Source organism: Vombatus ursinus, unplaced genomic scaffold, assembly GCF_900497805.2.
Source record: "Vombatus ursinus unplaced genomic scaffold, bare-nosed wombat genome assembly UNPS02009205.1, whole genome shotgun sequence".
Classification (NCBI taxonomy): Eukaryota; Metazoa; Chordata; class Mammalia; order Diprotodontia; family Vombatidae; genus Vombatus; species Vombatus ursinus.
In genome coordinates this window covers 15,280,233-15,304,303 of record NW_020948983.1, presented here as the reverse complement: position 1 = coordinate 15,304,303, position 24,071 = coordinate 15,280,233, and the positions used below count along the sequence as shown (strand labels likewise).

General features: G+C 37.1%; 1 protein-coding gene across 1 annotated transcript in view; it reads left to right on the top strand.

The window, feature by feature from the left end:
• The window catches only part of SORCS3 (sortilin related VPS10 domain containing receptor 3), a 682,653-nt gene that overhangs the window by 512,277 nt on the left and 146,305 nt on the right, over positions 1–24,071 (top strand). Inside the window, exon 7 of the mRNA XM_027851811.1 lies at positions 12,162–12,280. Coding sequence (XP_027707612.1) covers positions 12,162–12,280 — 119 coding nt within the window. The remainder of the gene's footprint in view (positions 1–12,161; positions 12,281–24,071) is intronic.

Genomic DNA, 24,071 nt, shown 5'->3' with positions numbered 1-24,071 from the left:
ACCTATCCCAGCTGTACATATTGTCCTTTGTGGGATGATATTTTAAGTGGATATAAAATAAATCAGTCAAAAGATGAAAAAAAATAATCTAATTGGTGTGAGAAATATGAGTGCCATCTTTCCAGGGAGGCACCAGTCCATCAACTGACATATCTTTATTGAGTGCTTTCTGTATGCCCAGCCTTGTGTTATGATCTACAGAGAAGACAAAAGGAAGGGGCTTTGCCCTACATAAGCACAATAATAATCCTATACTTACATAAGTACTTATTCAAACATATAAGTACTTATATATAAGGTGATGTAGTTGATAGAGTGCTGGGTCTGGAGTCAGGAAGACTCCTCTTCCTGAATTCAAATCTAGCCTCAGACACTTACTGGTTCTATGATCCTGGATAAGTCACTTAACCCTGTTTGCCTCGATTCCTCATCTGTAAAATGAGTGGTGAAGGAAATGGCAAACCACTCCAGTATCTTTGCCAAGAAAACCCCAAAGTTGGAGAGGACTGAAAAATGACTCAAAGGATAGAGGGTAAACAAACAGAACAAAGAACACTACTATATTGATATGATTATGGTGAATTTATGGAATGTGGTGGTATTCTTGATAAGTTAGAATCACAGACCTTAGAGATCATTCTAGCCAATCCACTTATCTTACCAAGGAGGAGACTGAGGCCCAGAGAAGGTAAGTAATGATCACAGTATACCATTAAGTGCTAACATTTGGTACTAATGCTAAATGTCATTGGGGATGAGAGGAATGGCTTTAGATGAAGGGAAAGAAGAGGTCAATTTTCCAGCTCTGATTTCTTGAAGAGTTTCTCTTTTCTCTGGCTGGCATAAATGTTGAGCCCACTTGCTAAGAGTTGAGGAATAACCTGCCTCCCAACTACTGCCTGGATTATTGAATTCTGTCATTTACTACACAGGACAGATACCTTCTTTCTACTGAACCACTTGATATGCTCAGTGGTTGGATTTATGAGACTGCGTGTGACTGAGCTGTAGAAACAAGTGGCAGCCATTTGTAGTGAAAAGAACATGGCACTAGGAGGCAAGAGAACTAGTGTCATGATAGAGCATTAGATTTAGAGTCAGGAAGACCTTAATTCAAATCAGACCTCAGTCACCTACTAGGTATGTGACCCTGGGCAAATCATTTATCTTCTGTGAGCCTCAGTTTCCTCATCTAGAAAATGAGGGAGTTGAATTTGATGACCTTGAAAGTCCCTTGAAGATCTAAATATATGATTCAATAACCTGTATGACCTTTCAGCAATTCACTTCACACCTCTTGATTTTAATTTCTTCCTTTTCATTAGATGATCTTTAGGTTGCTCAAGTCTAGTTTATATTTCTTAGTACTTTTATTTTTTAGGACTCTACCTCACTGTGTCAAGACCTCCAGTACATTGGGTAGAAAAGAACTCTTCATATTTTTCTCCTAAACACATAATTCTCCAAACTCTTCCATTTTTATTGATGGGATCTCCATCCTTCCATTCACCTAGGTTCATCATCTTGGAGTCTTTCTTGATTCTTTCCTTCCCTTTGCCTGCCATATTCAACTTTGGTCTATCTTACTCCCAAAATATCATGTCCACAATTTATCTTGTATCCATCCTCTTTTCTCTACTCATATAGTCTCTATTATACTTTAAGTTCTTATCAATTTCACCTAGACTATTGCTGTAACTTCCTAACTAATATTTCTACCTTCATTTCTTTTCCTCTCTAATCCATTTTCTACAGTCACCAAATTTGTTATTCATTAAACACAGACCTCACCATGTCACATAATCAGTGCATGCATGTATGCATACACACACACCAATCTCTTTTTTCCAACTCTCATTAAAAATATTCCATGGTTATCTTGCTTCTAGGATAAAATACAAAATCCGCAGCTTGACATTAAAGTCTTTCATAATCTGGTTTCCATCTACCTTTCCAGGCTTACATTACCTTCTTTGTCTTTTCACAAATAGTCCTGACTGCATGAAATATGTTCCCTCCTCATGTCTACTTCATAAAATCCCTCTATTCCTTCAAATTCCAACTCCGTAGCCATATTCTACAATGGATCTTTTTTGATCTCACCAGTTATTAGCACTTGTTTCCTCTTGAAATTATGCGGTATATACTTTGTATTAACTTAATTGTGTACATGTGATGTATCTTTCTCTCCCTCTTGAATGTAAGCTCCCAGAGGACAAGGAATATGGTCTTGTCTTTATATGCCTATCATGTAGCACATTGTTTGTATGTAAGAATCATTTGTTGAAGACTTGAACTGTATCTAATAAGATGAAGTTGAACAGGAATGAATTTAAACTCTCACACTTGAGTCTTAAAAGTCAATTTTATAAATACAGAATAGTAAAGGCTTCATAAGTTGGAAGCACTAGAGACTGTGTTCAAGCAGTGTCTGGCATTGACCAGTAGATCATCAGAATATTTAGAGCATCTAAGAACGTCTAACAGGACTACCTCTAGAGGAAATTAGGAGGCATAGGTGAATAGTTCAGTAGGAGCAATGTAAAGATATTCATGGCCCTGCAGCCCTGAAGACTGAAGGTGTGAGTTGCCCCTCTTCACACATACCTTGATCACAATGTTCCCTATCTGTGTGCCTCTCTACCTCTGACCTCATTGAATGCCTCCTCTCCCTGCTGATGCTAGGTGTATTTGTGAAGGAGTGTTTTTATATTTCTATGTTTTTAGGAAGATTTTTTTTGTTTCTCTTTGCCATTTCATTAAATGTCTTTTCTTTTTTTATATTCTTTTTATTTATTTTGTCAAATATTTCCCAATTATATGTAAAAATATTTTAACAATCATTTTAGGAAATTTGAGTACCAAATTCTCTCCCTTCCTCCCACCCCGCTTCTTAAGAAGGCAAGCCCTTTGATTTCAATTATACATGTGAGATCATGCCAAACATATTTCCATGTTAGCCATGTTGCAAAACAAAACATAAACAAAATAAAACAATAAAGAGAAAAAAATTAAAAGAAAATATTCTTCTTTCTGCATTCAGAGTTCATTAGTTTTCTCTCTGGAGGTGGATGGCATTTTTCATCATGGGTCCTTTGGAATTGACTTGGATCATTGTCTCAATCAGAGTACCTAAGCCTTTCACAACTGATCATCCCTACAATATTGCTATTACTGTGTACAATGTTCTTCTGGTTTTGTTCACTTTGCATGAGTTCATATAAATATCATATAAATATTCCTAATTTTTTTCCGAAAGCATCCTGCTTGTCATTTCTTATAGTATGATAGTATTCCACACCAATCATATAAAACAACTTGTTTCTCTTTTCCCCATTTGATGTATATTCCCTCATTTTCCAATTCTTTACCATCAAAAAAAAAAAAAGAAAGAACTGCTATAAATATTTTGTACAAGTAAGTCCTTTTCCCTTTTCTTTGATCTCTTTGGGATATAGACCTAGTAGTGGCAACACTGGTATGCACAAGGTATACACATTTTTATAGCTTTTTGGTCACAGTTTCAAATTGTTCTCCAGAATGGTTGGACTAGTTCACAACTCCAACAGCAATGCATTAGTATCCCAATTTTTCCACAATAACTTCAGTATTTATTATTTTCATTTTCTGTCACATTAGTCAATCAGACATGTATGAAGTAGTATCTCAGAGTTATTTTAATTTGCATTTCTCTAATCATTAGTGATTTAGAGCATTTTTTCACTTGACAGTTGATAGCTTTGATTCCTTCTTTTGAAAACTGCCTGTTCAAATCCTTTGATCATTTATCAATTGGGGAATGGCTCTTATTTTTATAAATTTGGCTCAGTTTCCTATATATTTGAGAAATGAAGCCTGTATCAGATAAACTTGTTGTGGAAACTTTTTTCCCAATTTCCTACTTTCTTTCTAATTTTGGCTACATTAGTTTTGTTTATATAAAAGCTTTTTAATTTCATGTGATAAAAATTATCTTCCTGCAATCTCCTCTACTTGTTTGGTCATAAACTCTTCCCTTATCCATAGATCTGACAGGTACATTTTTCCATGCTCTTTTAATTTACTTATGATATCATTCTTTATGTCAAAAGCATTTATTCATTTTGACCTTACCTTGGTATGCAGTGTGAGAGATTGGTCTTTGCCTAGTTTCTGCCAAACTATTTTCCAGTTTTCCCAGCAGTTTTTGTCAAATAGTGAGTTCTTACCTTAATACTTGGATCTTTCAATTTGTCAAACTCTACATTACTATGGTCATTTACTATTGTATATTCTGCATCTAGGGCAACTAGGTGACATGGTGTATAGAGTGCTGGGTCTACAGTCAGGAAGACTTATCTTTCTGAGTTCAAATCTAGCCTCAGATACTTATTAGCTTTGTTACCCTAGGCAAGTCCCTTAACCCTCTTTGCCTCAGTTTCCTCATCTGTAAAAATGGCTGGAGAAGGAAATGGCAAACCACTCTAGTATCTTTGCCCAGAAAGCCCCAAATGGGGTCATGAAGAACTAGTTAGACATGACTAAAACAAATAATAACAATTCTGTACCTAATCTAGTCCACTGATCCACCACTCTATTTCTTAGCCAGTACCATATTGTTTTGATAATTACTGCTTTGTAATATAGTTTGAAAGCTGGAACTGCTAGGCTACCTTTCTTAACATTTTTTTTTTCATTTATTCCCTTGATATTCCTGGATATACTAGGTAAATTTGGTACTTTTTTTTCTAGCTCTAGAAAGTTATTCTTTGGTAGTTTGATTGGTATGCCACTGAATAAGTAAATTAATAGGTAGAATTTTCATTTTTTATTATTTTGGTTTGGCCTACCCATGAGCAATTAATATTTTCTCATTTTTGTACATCTGTCTTTATTTGTATGAAAACTGTTTCACATTTGTGTTCATACAATCCCTGAGTTTGTCTCATATCATCACAAAGAATTTTGTTTCCTCATTGCCTATTTGTATTCCTTCAATTTCTTTTTCTTGTCTCATTGCTATAGCTAAAATTTCTAGTATAATATTGAATAATAGTGGTGATAATAAATATCCTTACTTCACTTCTGATCTTACTAAGAAGGATTCAAGTTTATCCCTATTACACATCATGCTCGCTCTTGGTTTTAGAAGGATAATACTTACCATTTTTAGAGGCAGCTGGTGGTTCAGTAGATAGAGCACTGGGTCTGGGGAAGGGAGACCTATGTTCAAATCCAGCCTCAGACACTTCAGACACTAGCTGTATGACTCTGGGCAAGTCACTTAACCTCTGTTTGCCTGACAAAAGGATCCACTGGAGAAGGAAATGGCAAACCACTTCAGTATCTTTGCCAAGAAAAACACCAAGGACAGTTGGTCCATGGGGTCATAAAGAGTCAGGCACAACTGATTAACTGAATAACACGACATTTAGCATTTTAAGAAAGGTTCCATTGATTCCTAAGATTTCTGGAGTTTCTAATAAGAGAGTTGTATTTTGTCAAAAGGCTATTTCTGTATCTATTGATATAATCGTATGATTTTTGTTGTTATTGTTACTGATATTGTCAATTATACTGATAGTTTTCCAATGTTGAACTAGCCCTGTATTTGTGGTATAAATTCCACCTTGTCATAGTCTCCTTTTTAGTATTTTGTTTAAAATTTTTGCCTCAATATTCATTAAAGAAATTGGTCCATAGTTTTCTTTTTCTGTTTTTGCTCTCCCTGGTTTAGGTATCAAAACCATGTTTGTGACATGAAAGAAATTTGGTAGGACTCCTTATTTTTCTATTTTTTTTCAAATAGTTTACATAGTATTAGGATTAATTGTTCCTTAAATGTTTGGTAGAATTAACTTATACATCTATCTGGACCTGGGATTTTTTTTTTTTATGGTCACTGATGACTTTTTCAATTTCTTTTTTCTGAGATGAGGTTATTTAAGTATTGTATTTCCTCTTCTATTAATCTGAGTAGTTTATATTTATGTAAATATTCATCCATTTCACTTAGATTGTTAGTTTAACTGACTTACAATTGGGCAAAATAACTCCTAATAGTTGCTTTAATTTCATCTTCATTGGTGGTACATTCACCCTTTTAATTTTTGATACTAGCAATTTGACTTTCCTCTTTCTTTTTTTTTTAACCAAAGTAACTGATGGTTTATCCATTTTATTGTTTGTTTTGTTTGTTGTTTTTAACTAAACTGGCTCTTAGTTTTACTCATTAGGTTTTTTTTTTTAACTTTCAATTTTATTAATCTCTCATTAGATTTGCAGGATTTCCACTTTGGTATTTAATTGGGAATTGTTAATTTGTTCTTTCTCTGTTTTTAAATCACTTGTCCAATTAATTGATCTGTTCTGTCTCTGTCTCTGTCTCTCTATCTATCTACACATACATTTATAGATATAAAATTTCTGATTAGTACTGCTTTGGCTGCCTCACACAAATTTTCGAATGTTGTCTCATCATTATCATTCACTTTAATGAAATTATTGATCGTTTCTATGATTTCTTCTTTGACCTAATCATTCTTTAGGATTAGATTACTTAATTTCCAGTTAGCTTTTAATCTGTCCTTCCATGACCCTTTATTAAATGTAATTTTTTTATTGAATTATGGTCTGAAAAAGGTGCTTTTACTATTTCTGCTTTTCTGCATTTGGTTGTGATATTTTAGGTCCTAATTCATGGTCAGTTTTTTTTTTTTTTTGAGGTGCTACATATAGCTGAGAAAAAAAAATATGCTCTTTTCTGTTCCCATTCAGTTTTCTCCAGAGGTTTATCATATCTATTTTTTCTAAAATTCTGTTCATCTCCTTGACTTCTTTATTGTTTATTTTATGGTTAGATTTATCTAGCTCCTCTGTGGGGAAAGTTGAAGTCCCACACTAGTAGAGTTTTACTGACTATTTCCTCCTATAATTCATTTAATTTTTTCTTTTAAGAATCTGGATGCTATGTCATTTGATGCATATGTATTTACTATTGCTATTACTTGTCTGGTTCTTTTTTTTAGCAGGATATCATTTTATTGGTTATCCCTTTTAATTAGGTAAATTTTCTTTTGGTTTTTCTTTGAGATGATGATGGCTAACTGTGCTTTTTTTTGGGGGGGGCACTCAGCTGAAGCATAATTCATTCTGCTCCAACCCCTTCTTTTAACTCTGTGTGTCTCTCTCTTCCAAGTCTGTTTTTTGTAAACAACATATTGTTGCATTCCAGTTTCTAATCCATTCTGCTAGTTGCTTCCATTGTATGGGTGCGTTCATCCCATCCAAACCCACAATCATGATTACTAACCATGCATTTCCCTCCATCCTGTTTTTGTTCATCCTTCTCTCTCTCTCTCTCTCTCTCTCTCTCTTTGTCTCTCTCTCTCTCTCTCTGTCTCTCTCTTTCTCTCTCTGTCTCTCTCTTTCTCTCTCTCCCTGGTCCCTCCTCTAAGATCTGTTTTGCTTCTGACCTCTACCTTCTTTTATCTGCCCTCTCTTTTGTCAAACCCCTCCCCCCCTTTTTTATCTACTTCTCTGGTAGGATAAATATCTATTACCAATTGTATGTGTGTGTATGTATATGTTTGTATGTATATCTATATATGTGTGTATATGTACATATACACACATGCAAACATATACACGTTTGTATTTCCTTTTTGAACCAATTTAGATGCAAGTAAGGTTAAAGTGTTGTCTGCCTCCCCACCCCCTACACTGTAAAAGCTCTTTCTTGCGTGCCTCTTTTAGGTGACATAATTTTTCTCGTTCTTCATCTCCCCCCTCTCTTCTCTAGCACATTCTTCTTTGTTCCCTTATCATTTTTTAAAGATATCATCCCAACATATCGACTCTTACTCTCTTTTTCTATGTAAAATCTTTCTAATTCCTCTGATAAGTTCTTAGAAGATACATGTATCTTTTTCCCATACAGAAAGGTACACAGTTTAACCTTATTAAGTCCCTTATGACTTCTCTTTCATGTTTACCTTTTCATGTTTTTCTTGAGTCTTGTATTTTAAAGTTAAATTTTCTATTCTGCTCTGGTCTTTTCATCAGAAATGCTTAAAGATCCTCCATTTCATTTAATCATTTTTTTCCCTTAAAGGATTATGCAAAGTTTTGCTGGGTAGGTTATTCTTGATTGTAATCCCAGCCCTTTTGCTTTCTGGAATATCATATTCTAATTCCTCTGATCCTTTAACACGGTAGCTGCTAAATCTTTTCTTATCCTGACTGTGATTCCATAATATTTGTATGGTTTCTTTCTGGCTACTTTAATTATTTTCTCTTTGATCTGGGAGCTCTGGAATTTGGCCATAATATTCCTAGGAATTTTCATTTGGGGATCTTTTTTAAGTGATGCTCAATAGATTCTTTCAATTTTTATTTTACCCTCTGATTCTAGAATATTGGGGCAGTTTTCCTCGATAATTTCTTGAAACATAATGTGTATGCTCTTTCTTTGATTATGGCTTTCACACCCAAAATTCCAATAATTCTTATATTATCTCTCCTCAGTTTATTTTCCAGGTCACTTATTTTTCCAATGAGATATTTGACATTTTCTTCTGTTTTTTTAAAAATTCTTTGACTTTGTTTTATTGTTTCTTGATGTCTCATGGATCCATTATCTCCCAGGTGCCCATTTCTAATTTTTAAGGAATTATTTTTTTCAGTGAATTTTTGTACCTTTTTTTCATTTGGCAAATTCTGTTTCTGTGGTGTTATTTACTCCATTATTTTTTGTGCCTTTATTACCCAACTCTTAATTGTCTTTTAATAATTTTCTTTCTTTGGTTTCATTTCTTTACTTAATTTCTCCTCTACCACTCTTATTTGATTTTTAAAATAATTTTTCATTTTTCAAGGAATTCTTGTTGGCCTTGTATCCAATTTACATTTTACTTTGAAGTTTTGCTTGTGGATGTTTTCACTTAATTTTCTTCTTCTAAATTTGTGTCTTGATCTTCCCTATCATCATAGTAGTTTTTTATGATCACATTATTTTTTGTTGTTTACCCATTTTCCACCTATTTCTTGATCTGGAGCTTTACGTTAAAGTTGGGCTTTGTTCCTAGCATGAGGTGGAGGGAAGGGCTCTATCTCAAACTTCAGACATTTTTGCATTATTGTTTTCAGAGCTAGTTCTGGGGTTTTGGAAGTTTTTGGTGCTTCCAAGGTGGTGTAATCTGGGGAGAGGTGTGGTTACTGTTCTCTTGCTCTGCATTCTGGTCTTTACCCAGGAAGTACACCTGATCCCTTGGGATCAGGCAATCAAGCAATTAATATTTGTTTCTCAGGGACCCTCTTCCTTTGGGAGTGGAAAAGATACTGTTCCTTAGGGTCTCTAATGCCTTGGGGCACAAAATGATACTGCCCAAAGGGCTTCTACTCCCTTTTGACCAAAAGTGTTCCTCTCTGCCTTTGAACTATGGCTCAGAAGTGGATATAGGCAATGGAGTTGCCAAAAAGCAGCTGGTCTTGTGTCTAGTGCCAGAACAAGGGTACCTTGTAATCTCTTTCTGACCAGTTGCCAGGTCTCTTTATCATCTCTGGCTTGAGAGCTCCTAAAGAGGCTACTGCTTCTGTCTCCACCACCTGATCCCACCACTGGTGTTTCATTTACATGGACTCTGGGTCAGGCTCCTCCCCTGTGTCACTTTCTTTCTGACCTCGTATGTTGTCTTTGGCTGGATGATTGTCTCATTCTGACCTTTGATTGACTCTGCCACTCCAGAATTTGATTTGAAGCATTATTTTAATGTTCTTTGGAGGGGAATGTTGGGAGAACTTGACTGAGTTCTTCTCTACTCTGCCATCTTGGCTCCATCCTTGGAAGTCAAATATAAATGTCTTTTCTTTAAGTGAATTAGCTGCTCAGATTAATGATGGAAGTTAGCAGGATCAATAGAATATCCTGAACTTGGGGTGTATCGAGGATTGTGATTCTAAATTTGGGGGTAGCCGAGGGTGCTATATTCTAAAATTACCTGTGTCTGGTTATTCTCAATGCTGTTATAAAGTACCATAGCTTTTCCCTCATAACACTTGAGAGTACCAGCCACCACTAAATATTTAATATTTTGTTCCTAAGAGATCCAGCCTGTGGTATAACCCTGCCAAATGTTCCTGCTGATCTTATTCTACCTTGCTCTGAGGATTTCAACTGACATATACCATGAAAAAGACAAAGGGTCCATGTCATGTCTCTCCTTCCCTCCGATGTCATACTTGAAGAGGTACTATGGAGTGGAGGGGGGAGGAGAAGTCCATTCCTGTAGATAGAACCAGATAAATATATTATCTAAGTGAGGTTCCCACTACATCAGGAAATGGCCTAAATTTACTATTGGGTCACTTTTTTTTTTAAATTAGACTGGTTCCATTATTTGTTAAAAAAAAAACCCATAAATAGCAATTTGAATCAATACCAATTTTCAATCTTTTCTCCAGGAAAATGTGGGGCCTCTCTTGTCTGGGTCCCTTCAGACCACGTTGTTTTGGGGGGGAAATGGGAAATTTAAAATAATTCAAAATCTTTACTACATGTGAGTTTTAGTTTAAAATGGTATTCCTAGATTTATTCAAGCACAGTAACACAGTCTAGAGTTTTCCATGGATTACAAAGTCAGTGTGAACCTCCAGTGCAACCTGATAGCCAGAAATGATAGTGAATGAATGAATGAAAAGAGCATTTATTAAGCACTTTTTATATGCCAGGCACTGTGCTAAGTGTTGGAGTTATAAATAGAAAAGTATATAAGAGTTCCTGTAATAAAGAAGTTTAAACGGGGAGTAGTAGTGGTCAGGGAAGGGAGTTTGGTCTGGGGATCCATAAGGATGGTGGGATCCACAGGGATCCATAATAAAATTGATTGACATACTGTTTCCAAAAAAGGAATGATACTGTTGACTTGATTACTATGCCTCAAGCAAGATGGAGAAAATGTATACAGAGCAGAGGAAGGATTTTAACCCATGGAGCCAAGATAGAGGGAAACATAACTAGGTTATATAGCTGTATGGCAATTTCAAAAATGCTCTTATATCATTGGCTAGGTGAGTTTACACTCATGGACTTACAAATCAAGACAGCTCAGGTATGGGTTAAATTTGATTATCTTAGAGTTCCTTTTCAGCTCTTAGAGTTTGCAATATGATAATATCATTGGAGCTGATTATTTTCTCCTAGGTGCTATATTGCTATTTGGGTAATATCCACTGGTTGAGCACTGATGCTTGATTATTGTAACATAGGTCAAATGATTAGGATATTTTTTTTCACATGTGGAAAATAAGAAAAGTAGGTATACAGCACACATTTGAGTTGTTCATGCATTTAAATTCCAAAAGGTTTTTTAAATATTACAATAATATAAACTATAGGTCATTCTCTAGTTTCTAAATATAAACAGCATTACATATAAGCAAGGTGATATTTTAAAGAAAGAGAAACTCCTAGGTAAAAGTTAAATGTCTTTGTTACTAAATTCTAATGGTATCCAGATTCTGGATTTATTCTGTTTCCCACAAGCCCCTTACCATTTGATCCAGTCTCTTCTGACTACTTACCAGGTGTATTCAGTTGTCTTCTTAATGTCATACCCTTAACTCCGAATACTTCCTCTTCTAATCACCTCCATGTCAAGGAGAAACTGCTTTTGATTTCTCCTAGTAAAGACTGTATTTGGTTTATTCTGAGCTTTTTGCCCCTTCAGCTCTCTCTGCCTCATTACTAGTAAAAAATGACTTCTCAAAATGGAACAATGGATTTCTAATTCATTCATTTAGTATCCCTACCCTCCCTGCCTATGCTGGATGAGTAGCATTAACCTTGAATGGATTTGTTTGCTAACCTCTGTGACTTTAGAATTTTATAGTCTTCTATATAACAACTATACGAGGAGCCACATCTTGCCTATTCCCCTCCCCCCACCTCTCCTCACCCACCCTCTTTCTCAGCACTTTAAACCCATTCAGTGCAACAGAAGAGAATTGTGATACTGTCCTTTTCTTTTCATCCCAATCTTTACCTTGGGTTAGGGTAGAAGTTGCGTGGGAACTGCTGAATAAGGCCATTTTTCTTTCTACTTTGTTTTGATATATACATATATATATATATATATATATATATATATGTATATAACAATACACTTCTCTATCTTTCATTTTAGATGCCCACTATCTCACCTGCCGTATCCAGGAGTGTTCAGAAACCACCAAGAGTGGGCCCTTCGCACGCTCCATTGACATCAGTTCATTGGTGGTCCAGGATGAATATGTTTTCATTCAGGTAAGTACATGACATTTGATGAGTGATACATGGAGGGGGAGGTGCCTACCAACTGGAATTCCCTGGTAAGGCTCCTCTCATGGTTATGGAGAGAAAGGGTTTGAATGGGGGAATGAATGCATCTTTCTCTTCAGGTCGGGGAAAAAACCACTTACCACTGGAGAGAACACTAATTATCCATGATAATGGTGGAGATGCAAGGAAGTTTTACTTTATTCTGAGGGACTGTTCACATTCTTGGGTTTAGAATGCCATTTTATTTTATTATAGGTCGCTTTAAAAAATCAATTATGGGCTAGAGTATGGGAATTTAAGGGCATTCTGTGAAGACTTCATGATAATGGAGTTGAGCCATTAGAAAATATGGCTAAAAGTTGTTTATCCTACTATGAGAAAGGCTCTGTGGTAGGTACTGAATGGTACACAGAAAAATATGAAACAGTTCCTGAACTTAAAGAGTTCCATCAAGCTCTGCAAGCAAAAATGACAAATTTGAAAAGATGACAATATGGAATGGAGGCCTGGTCAGTTCAGTTAAGGGCTGACCACATCTTTGAGCATACACAAAAATTCTTTCTGGAAATGTACTAAGTTCAGGCTTCCCCTCTATCTTCCCACTGCTTGTAATATATTACGAATGCCTTTGCTCAAAATTATCCACTTCTAAACGCCTCCCAAACACTTGATTTTTTTTTTCCTGTGCAAACATGGTAGGTTAGTGCTTTGAGGGATGGATAAAAAAGAAGTGGTCCTTTTGGCTTATTTAATTAGGAATAGTGTGAAGTTTAGCGGCTATAATATTATTTATTTTCATTTTGGAGGGATTTCAGAGACCATCTAGTCCAAGGGTGGGGAACCTGCAGCCTCCATGCTACATGTGACCCTCTAACTCCTCAAGTGTGGCCCTTTGACTGAATCCACTCAACTGAAGGGCTGCACTTAAGGACCTAGAGGGCCACATGTGTGCTGGAGCCCCAGGTTCCCCACCCTTGATTCTAGTCCAATCCTTTAATTTTAAAGTTGAGGAAACTGAGGTCCAAGGAGATCAAATATCTTTCCTCAGGTCATACAGGGAGTAAGTAGCAGCTTAATACTTAGGAATCACTATATATCCCATATTGTACTATTTGATAGATTCCTAACTTATTAGGCTGTGATTTAAGGCCTTTAGCAGTCTGCCCTGACTTTCCTTTCCAATTTTTCTCTCTCATATTACTCCCCTAAATAAGTTCTCTTCTCTAACTAAGCTGGTCTCACCTCATGAAGGTGATTCATTGGTGTTCCCATGCCTTCGCTTATGCCATTTTCCCCCATTCTCTGAAGAACCTCCACCTTTCTCATCCCCCCTGCCAAGTACTCAAATCTTATTCATCGTTTAAAACCCAGATCAAGTCATACCTTTTCTTTGAAACATTCCTTTGATCAAGGGATCAGGCTCAGTGGAGCTCTCTTTTCCTTTGAGTTCCAGTAACATTGATTGACTGATGAGAGTCTAGATGGTACAGTAGAAGAGCACTAGATTTAGAATCCAGAAGGATCCAGGTTTGAATCCTACCTCCAAAACTTACTAGTTGTGTGATCCTGGCCAAATCCTTGAATTCATCTGAGTCAAGCCTTTATTCTCCTACCTACAAAATGGGGATGATTACACTGATAACACCCCCTTCACAATGTTATGGTAAGGAAAGCAATTAGTTAACACTTAAGTACCTTAGAAACTGAGTTAAATCTTTGGGGTGATTTCTCTTTCTTGCTCTTGACTCAGCCACAAGTAGCTATGTTCTCCCCTCATTGTTAGGGGCCAGTGGTAGTTCCATTTAAACACTTATCAATTAGTTGTTTTTTTTTTAATGAAGGAGTGTTTACTTTAAATTATAGCAAGAACAAACATACACATATTTCCTCTAGTACCTCAGAGGCATAATCTCCCCTATATCACCTTGGTCTCTGGAAAGGGTAGGCTCAACTGAGTTCAGTTTCTATACAGCATTGGTTTCTCTAAGTTCATATCTGGATTTGGCATAATTGCCAGGAGATCCCTGAACTCAGCTTCTGCTGTGCTGGGTCTACAAGCATTGAGGCTGGGATGGCTATAAAACTCAGCCAAGGACACCAGGATATCGAAATACCTTCAGGATTCTGGAATGCTAGGAAACTTCCTGGACCTCTCAAAACTCACCACATCATCAGGAAACCACTCCTTTCACCTAGAATGGAAAAGAACAAACTCAGAGGCCAAGCACTGAGGCCTATTTCTTGGGGTCGTATGGCTGTAGCCCCAACCCCTTATACCTGATCTCTCACCACAGGCCATAAGTAGAATTACACTATAAGGAAGAGATCAACCAAAAGGGGTGATGATAGAGAGACATGGTGGAAGCTGGCTATGGCCTTTGGATGCCCCCATAGCCAGTCAAGTAATCCTCCATTCACCACATGGTTAGCAGGCAGGCAACAAACATTTATGTGTCAAAGTGCTAGAGATAGCAAATATAAGTAAGAAGAAAGATGGACTGTACGTGATGGACAATTTCAAGGCACTTTCCTTGTGTATCATCACAGATCTCCAGGAAATCAGCATACCAACCTCTTTCTATGGAGAGACATCATATGGATTACTCTGTTTATGTGCTACACACTGTTATCTTTTTACATTTGTAATTCTTGCTTGCTGAGTTTTACTTTCGGGAACTGTATCTGATCCTTTTCTGTCCCCACTCAGCACAGGGTCTTTCACAAAACATGTACTTGTTGATTGATTTATATGGTTACCATTCATTTGAACTTGGGAAAGGACTACTCAGTTGGTGGAGTGAAATCATATGTAGACAAAACAAGCCAACAAAACAGAACAAAAATAGTTAAATCCATCCAGGAAAAGGTATAATAATATGCTGTGTTAATTAGAAAATTCTTTTAATACCTGATCCCCAGGAAATTCTTTCTAGGTCTTGTTTAGTGATAGTCAATCATCCATCCATCCATTCAACAAGTATTTATTAAGTACCAACTGTGTTCAAGGCCCTGTACTGAACATTTCACAATGAAAAAAAAAAAAGGCAAGCTGAAATCTAAAATTCCCTTCAAAAGGAAAAGAACATTTTGCTCCCCAGCTAGAGGAAAGGTCTCTGGTAAAGGGAATAATAAGGCATTTGTGCTGAGATAAAAAAGGCTGATACCAAATGCTACCCTGTAAACAAGAGCATACTGGGTATCTGAGTTTGTGTGAGTGTGGCGGTTGCATGGTTGGGAAGGATATCTCTGGCAAGAGAGTTCAGAGGTCCCCAAACCAACACTGCTAACTTCACCATTTTCCCTAGGATTCATTTAGTGTTTGGCAGACTCTGATACCGAAATGAGGACTATCTAGTCTTGGTGGTATACAGAGCTGCTGCAGGGCTGTCTGCACCATATCTAAAGCACAGCTGGATTCAGGCAATTCAGCAAGACTAGCAAATCAGTTTTTTGACCTTGTCTAGGCTCTTACAGCCCAACTGTTGTTGTGAGGAAAGTGTTTTGTAAATCTTAAAGTGCCATGTGAATATGAGTTATTATTATTATTACTGTTAATATGATTATCCTCATTTTAACCGGTAGTAATGACATATAGACACAGCCAATATGGGCATCGCCTCTGTAGGAGGAAGAGCTGTAATAGTGAGACTCTAGAGTCTGGTGGTGGATTTAGCAGTCTAAGTGTACCTCTAAATATTTTATCAAAATCCCTTTGTGGTTTCATTTAAAACTTACCCTTAGTTTCTACAAGTACATACAGACACATAATACACAATTTCAGAATTGGAAGAAACCTCAGCATGCATCTAGTGCAAGCCATATCTGAACTAAAAGAGCAGAACTGATATGTGGTCCTCCTGACTTTAGTGCATACCTCCAATTGAGGGAGCCCATGACCTCCTGAGGCACTCCACTCCATTTCTGAATAGCTGTAATTGTCAGACAGTTTTTTTTCCTCCTACCAGAATTAAACAAACCTTATCAGAGCCATTACTAGCAATATTTTTACCTGAAGCAAGTGGTAGGTGAAGGGGAATGTGGAGTGTGTGGAGAGTGAGGCTTCAGGCTGTTGTAAAGGAAGTACACCTTGGATTCCTCTGAGGTTTCTAGACTCCTCTTTTGGTGGAGGAAGGAGTATCTGGACCTGGGATTTGATTACTACAGGGAGCTCCTAAGGTGAAAATTCCCTCCAGCCAATGCAGATGAACCACCACTGTCTAAAATTTATAGCATTAGACCATTGCCTGGAGCACTGATAGAGGAGAACAAAAGGGAAGGGGAAGAAAGGGAAAACAGAAGGAAAGTGGATAAACATTTATAGAACATTATGTACTAGGCACTGTTCTAGGAACTTTTCTATAGATATTATCTCATGTAATCCTCATAGCAACTCTATACTGTTATTAGCCCCATATTACAATTAAGGAAACTGAGGCAGAGATTAAGTGACTTGCCCAGGATCACACAGCTGCTTAGTGTTTGAGACCAGATTTGAACTCAGGTATTTCTGACTCCAGGTGCAGCGCTCTTACATACTATGCCACCAACTGCCTTACAATGAGATGTTAGATGACTTGTCCAAGGACACCTAACTAGTGTGTGTTAGGGGGCAAGGCTTGAACCTCCATCCTCCTAGTGCCAAGGTAGGTCCTCTATTATGCAACATTCTGCCTCTTTTGTTGGTTTAAAAAGGTTAAATAAGATCAATACTTTTCATTAGTTCAGTGAGGGCACAGAGTAATCAGGTAACAAGTGATTCTTCATTTCATTTCATTTCATTCATTCATTCTTTCATAGAGTTTTAGCGACATACCACTAGGAAAGAATCCACTGGGATAACAGAATTTGACAGTTGACCCTGTCCTCTCAAAAGAGATAACATCTATAAAGTGCTTTGCTATCTTTAAGCACTATATAAATGTTAGTGATGATGAGGAGGAAGAGGAGGAGGATGTGGGAAAGAGGTGTTGGATTTGGTGAATTGAGCCAAATTGTAAAGATTTCTAATTGTCAGACAAAAACGTTCTACTTTTTTCTTTTCTTCTACTGAAGCATCTTGGGCAGGTGGCCGGCACTGTTACTTTTTATCTTTGGATGATTAGATCTGTGACTTCAGTGTTATGTGGAGGTCCCTCGGAGGCAACTCCTTCATCCAGTGCAGATCAGCGCCTGCTCTGCAACTCATTGTCTTACATAGTTGTCTGGGTCACTGAGAGGTTGAAGGTTATAAGTGTCTGAAACAGAGCTTGAACCCAGGTTTTCCTGACTCTGAGTTTAGCTTTCAATCCATTAGGCCACACTGCCTGTTGGGGAAGGTAGAATTTGATAGGTTTGTCTGGAGAGGGGAAAGACTAGATGCTGAGAGATCCTTTGGGTTGTCATCCATGAGCTCATAAAAGTTTGCACATATTTGGGTTTCTGGAAGTCTTCCCAGTAATCATAGGGTAACACTTCCATTTAATTTTATGATGTTCCTCTATGTAAATGGAGGATTCTGTGTATAACATCCTATAATTCTGGAAACCACCTGGTTTGAACTGGTTTCTTTACACATTCATGAGTTTGATAATGGCCAGTAATCACATGACTATTACCTTTGCAATGGCGACTCCATCAGAATGAGGGTCACCAGCCATAGGGAGACCCTAGCCAGGGTCAGGCTGTTGTAGATCTGCCCTTGGCCCTCACAGTTGCATCTACAGCCTGGCCTCTGGGCCTATCAGCAGAGGTAAAGCATGGCCTTGTGATGGTTCCTTGCTTTCCTCTTTTTCTCTGGATCAGTCTAACACAATTCCATACCTGGTGCCTCAGATTCAGGAAGAGAAGAAGTCATGCTATAGGAATAGAGTTAAGCAGGGACACAAAGGTACCAGTGGACAGGCTGAGAGGGGAAGAAGCCATACCAGCTGTTAGAGTCAGAATAAGGAGGATATAGCATAGCTTCTAGCTTCAGGAGGCAGGGATGGGCAGCGATTAGGGGTGGAAGGTGTTGAAGAATGCTGGTGGATTAAGGCGGTGATAGTGGGAGAGTGCAAGCAGTCCTAGGAAAGTGCTGTCAGTACTCTCTAAATTGCTACTCTGGCAAAAGCTCCCCCACTCCTGCCTCCATTCTAATTATAATTTTTTTTTCCCTTAATAGGCAATTGGGGTTAAGTGACTTGCCCGGGGTCACACAGCTAGTAAGTGTCAAGTGTCTGATCTGAGATGGGATTTGAACTCAGATCCTCCTAACTTCAGGGCTAGTGCTCTATTCACTGCTCCACCTAGCTGGACCATTTTCAACTTATTAATGTCCTTCCTAAAACGTGTTCCCAGAGGTGAAGACAAGAATTCAGATATGGTTAGACTAGGGCCGAGCAGCTGGGTAGCATAGCACATAGGGTGCTGGACCTGGAGTCAGGGAGACCTGAATTCAAATACAGCCTCAGATACTTACTAGATATGTGACCTGAGACATGTCACTTAGGCTTTGTGTGCCTCAGTAGTTTCCTCATCTATTTATTGTAAAGGATAAAATGAGATATTTGTAAAGTGCTTTGTAAACCTCAAAGTGAGGTACAAATTCTAGCTAACACTGCTACCACTATCATCATCACCATCTTCATCACCAGCACCAGCACCATCTTCATCACCAACACCATCACTATCATCAACACCACCACTATCATCATCAGTACTACCACCATAATTATCATCATTACCATCTTCAGCACCAGCACCAGCACCATCTTCATAACCACCACCATCACTATCATCACCACCACCACCTTCATCATCATCATCACCATTTTCATCACCACCACCAGCATCATCACCATCTTATTCCTCTTTCTCTTCTGTCTCTTTCTCCTTTCTGGAATCCATGCTTCTTTGAGTGAATGCCATGTTCACATTAACTTTTTTTTTTCGTTGCTGGATCGCATTCTTGACTCACACTAATCTTGCAGTCCACTAAAATTCTCAGATCTTCTCAAACAATTGCTATTAACTATGCCAATTGTAAGACTTTACGTTTATCCCTATTAAATATCATTCAGTTCAGTGTTCTAGTTGATCGGTATCTTTTGGGATTCAGACTCTGTTTCAGTGGCTTAATTGTACCTTCCAACTTGGTGACCCAGAGTATGGCTATCCCATATTGAAGCTCACTTAGGAATCTGCAAAAAAGGCCCAGGAATAGTTCCCAAGCACATGCAAATATCTGTAACCTATAGGGTGTGTCTGTCTCCAAAACACAACCACCAAAACAAATCTCAATACATTATTATCATGCTTTACCTACCATTATACTTTTAGAGATTTGTATAAACTTAGCATATAAAATATTATACTTTGTTCAATTTTGTTTTAAATTATAAATATAGCTACTCTGTGTATAAATATATTTAATGCTATTTTATCAAGATTTTAAAATATGTGTATATTTATTGTCCAAATCTATAACTTAATTGGGGTGTCTTCCACCACTGAATAATGGCAGCTAGTTTATAATTTAGATTTTTTAGTGAATTGCCCAAGCATTGAAAGCTTAGGAGATTTGCCTGGGGTCTTCTATCTGTCATAGCTAAGAATACTCAGAAACCACCAAAAGTGAGTCCTTTGCCCACCTAATCAATATCAGTTCATTGGTTGTCCAAAACAAATATGTCTGCATTCAGGTAAGCTTATGGCATTTGGTCATGTAGGGAAAGGGAAGAGTAGGAGTTAGTAGGCGTCAGAGGAAGGACTTGAACCCAGAAGTTTTTGGCTCCAAGGCTCCATAACATCACCATCCCCATCCTACCTTTTTTTCCTAAAGTTCCACCTTGATAATAATGCATTTTGGTTGAGCAACAAAAGGCCATATACATATTACTACTACTGCTTAATAAATGCTGAATTGAATTATGTGGAATTGAATTCCATGTACAATTTGGGGCATTCAGGAGGTTAATTGTCTTTCAAACCTCTTGAGAGTCTTTTAAGTATTTCTTTTCTTCTACCAAAATGTTTGGAAAGCAAATTTGAGATCCTATGTTGGGTACTGCTGATGGATGAGGGATGTGGAGAGGCCCCAATGGTGTGACTGCTAGTTCCCTTTAAATTGTTATCTACTGGAAATAAAATGCCCAGAGGCACAAATTAATAGAGTCTAATTATTCAAAGTAAAATTGTTTGGCAATATTTTAACTGAGGTTAATTTAGACTTGATGGAAGAAATTTTGAATGTTAAATAAATACCAATTTTATCATTAGCAGCACATTTATAGTGCAAAGGTTTAGCAGGAATGGAAGTCACAGTGACAGTTTTTAAAAGCTCAATAAAGACATTTTAAGCAGATATTCCTGAAGTGCTTTCAGAGCATCAAGTGAAAGCTCTCAGAACTGCCAGCAATAATTGAGATTATCTTTAAAATAGTGTTAAATGCAATTTTATTTAACAGGCTAGGTATCATGGAATCACTTCTAGGTAAATGGAAAATCATTGATACATTTTTTTTTCCTGGAGAGCCAGTTGTTAAATATTTTGAAGCAAACTCCTTGTCTAGGCTTCTGGCGTGCACTTTAACTCAATTTAAGCCTCCCACTTGCCCAAGAGAGGGATGAGAAAGTTACTTAGCTCACCCTTTGAGCCACTCATGTTCTTCTACTCTCACTCACTATCCATAATGTACATCCATAATAACTTTTAAAAATCTCCTGAGAATAGCTGAGAATAACTTCTTTGTGTGGTAGAGAAATCATAATATGTTTTGCTTATTTTTGATTTTTTTAAAATCTGACCTTAAACACTAGTTACCATTTACAGTTAGCATGTATGTAGTGATTTAAAGTTTAGAAAGTGATGTACATGTCATCTTATTTAATTTTCACAACCACCCTGGGAGGCAGGAGCTATTATTATCCTCATTTTACAGATGAGAAAACTGAGACTGAGAGAGGTTAAGTCACTTGACCAGGGTCACACAACTAAGAAAGTATCCAAGGCAGAATTTGAACACAGGTCCAACACAACATAAAAGAGCATTTTTCCATATACACAGCAGAACACAAAAAGAGGGTTATATTTAGAACCACAAATTTCCATTTTGTATCCCTTGCCTTTTTAAAAAGTATATTATAAATTATATTTTTATAATATATACAATATTTTGCTTTCAAAACCATGCTGTTTGTTTGTGCTTCCTGGTAAACTTCCTTCTCTTCTATGCATTTAAAAAATATTTCAATGTTCCTCCTTTTTTTTGGCATCTTTATTGCCAAGTTTCCTTCCCTTAAAGGCTTCCTATCCCACTAAAACAAAACAAAACAAAAAGACCCTTATAATTAATAAGCACAGACAAGCAAAATGAATATATGCATTTGCCATTTCCAAAAATGTCTGTTTCTTTCTGTACCTTGAGTCTGTTACCTCTTTGTGAGGAGGTGGGTGACATGCTTCGTAGGTATTCTGGTGACATGATTAGTCGTTTCATTGATCAGAGTTCTAGTCTTTCAAAGTTGTTTTATTTACAACATTGTTGCCTGGTATTATTCCTTCTCTTGGTTCTGCTCACTTCACCCTGCTGCAGTTTCATACCACCCAAGATTTTCTGAAATAATCACTTTTCCATTTCTTATAATGCATATTATCACAATTTGTTTAGGGAATTCTTGGCTTCCCTGATTTCCTTCAAGTCTCAGCTAAAGCTTCACCTTCTACAGGAAGCATTTTCTGATATTCCTTAATTCTAGGGCCATCCCTCTGTTGATTACCTCCAGTTTGTCCTATATATAGTACGTTTGTACATAGTTATTTTCATGTGTCTCCTCCATTAGACTGTGAGCTTCTTGAAACCAGTAACTATCTTTTGCCTTCGTATGCCTAGTGCTTGGAACAATGCCTGGCAGATAGTGAGCACTTAATGTGTATAAACTGACTAACTGAATATTCTCCCAATTATTGGGCATACCTTGAGATTTTAGGTTTTTTTTTCTTTTTTTTTCCTTTTATCTCTCCTTCAGGAACAGGACGTTTGTTTCACTTGCAAGTAATTCCTTTCCTCTTAATGCTCCAGTCAGTATTCTCCCTTTCTCCTTTCTTTTCCCTATTGAATTTGATGCATTTCTATACCAAGCACTCTCTGTCTCTCTGTCTCTCTGTCTCTCTCTCTCTCTCTCTCTCTCTCTCTTTCTCTCTGTATAAACCTTATACAAATAGTGAAGTTCATCTGATGCCCATTCCTTCTACCTTTTCCTCCATGTTTGTATTACTCTTCTTCTCAAATATCTCAATTATGAGAAATTGCAAATTCTCCTTTTCCCCTTTTTCACACTCATGTATTTCTTTTACCTGTACTCTTTCCCTTCTTAAAAACCTCAGGACAGTATCAATCCATCCTAGGTCTTTTTTTTTTTAACTCCATCAATACTTTTGAAGACATTGCATATTAGGTTTGTTTTGTGGATAATGGAAAGGAAAATTAGGCCCACAGTCTATTATCACCACCACCATCATGATGATGATGCTACTTTTCTTGTACAGTTGTTACTAAGATGTGAAGAGTTGTTTTCAAGGTGAAATGTCTGCTAGTTGGGTAGAATTGCTCAACAGTGGTGTGAAAATGGAAGGGAATCTATCAGAGATACTTTCAAAGTCAATAAATCAGGAAAAATGGAGAAAAGGTATAGATTGGCTTGATTCTCCTTCAGCTTTGTGTGATGGTAAAGGGGAGAAGGGAAAAAGGAATAAGAATTTATTAAGTGCCAGGCACTGTGCAAAGTGATTTACAAATAATATTTCATTTGTTAATTGGACAAAAAGGTGAGAAAAGGTTTATTTGCTATGAGATGGGTTTATCTCATACAACTCAGCATTGTTTTCTTACTCATGGCACCTGGATTGCTCATTACTCAAGTTATTGCCCTATAACCTTCTTTAAGCTGTCAAATGCAAAAAAAAAAAAAAAAAAAGCTTATCACCCCTACTTCCTCTCTTTTCACTTTCTTCATTTTCTGCAATCTGGCTTCTGACATTGTCACTCAACTCATGTTAACAAGGATCTCTTAATTGCCAAAGTTAATCATCTTTTCCAGAATCTCACCCTTCCTCACTTCTTTGTAGCATTTGACACTGAAACACTCATCTCTGGGATTTCATGACAAAACTGTCTCTCCTGGTTCTCATGATGCCTATCTGACCACCCCTTCTCAGTCTTCTTTGCTGAATCATCAACCATAACGTGTCCCCAACTGTGCAGATTTTATGGGCAGAGAAGATAGGTTGCACTAAGAATATTTAGCCTAGAACAGAGTATTTGTGATGAAATGAAGGAATAGAGGATAACTTCTTAGTTAGAACCTTGGAAAAGGCAATGTTGCATAGTGAATAGAGAGTTAGCCTTGCTCAGAGTTATGCTAGCAGTGTATACATCCCTGGGTAAGTCACTTAACCTCTCATTGCCCCAGGTAAATCTATAAAAGATGGACCAGTTGATTATCTGCTTTAATGAAGGTAGTTTCCTACACAATGAAATAACAGGATTTGATCAACAATAAAGCAAACAAACAAACAAAAGAATCTTAAAGTATAAGAAAGTCAATTTGAAGCAAGATGATAATAGAGTTCTTAATCAGGACTAAGTCTAAACCAAGAGAAAATAGGCTTATATTGAAGGATTCAAGGATAAATGGTAGGTAAGAAAAAATACCTCCCAATTCTTCAGACTGTAAAACTATGAGATAAATTACCTGGGAACAGAGCAGAATTGTTTTCGTTGTGCTCCACCAGAATAATTCCAACCACCGTTGGTCTTGG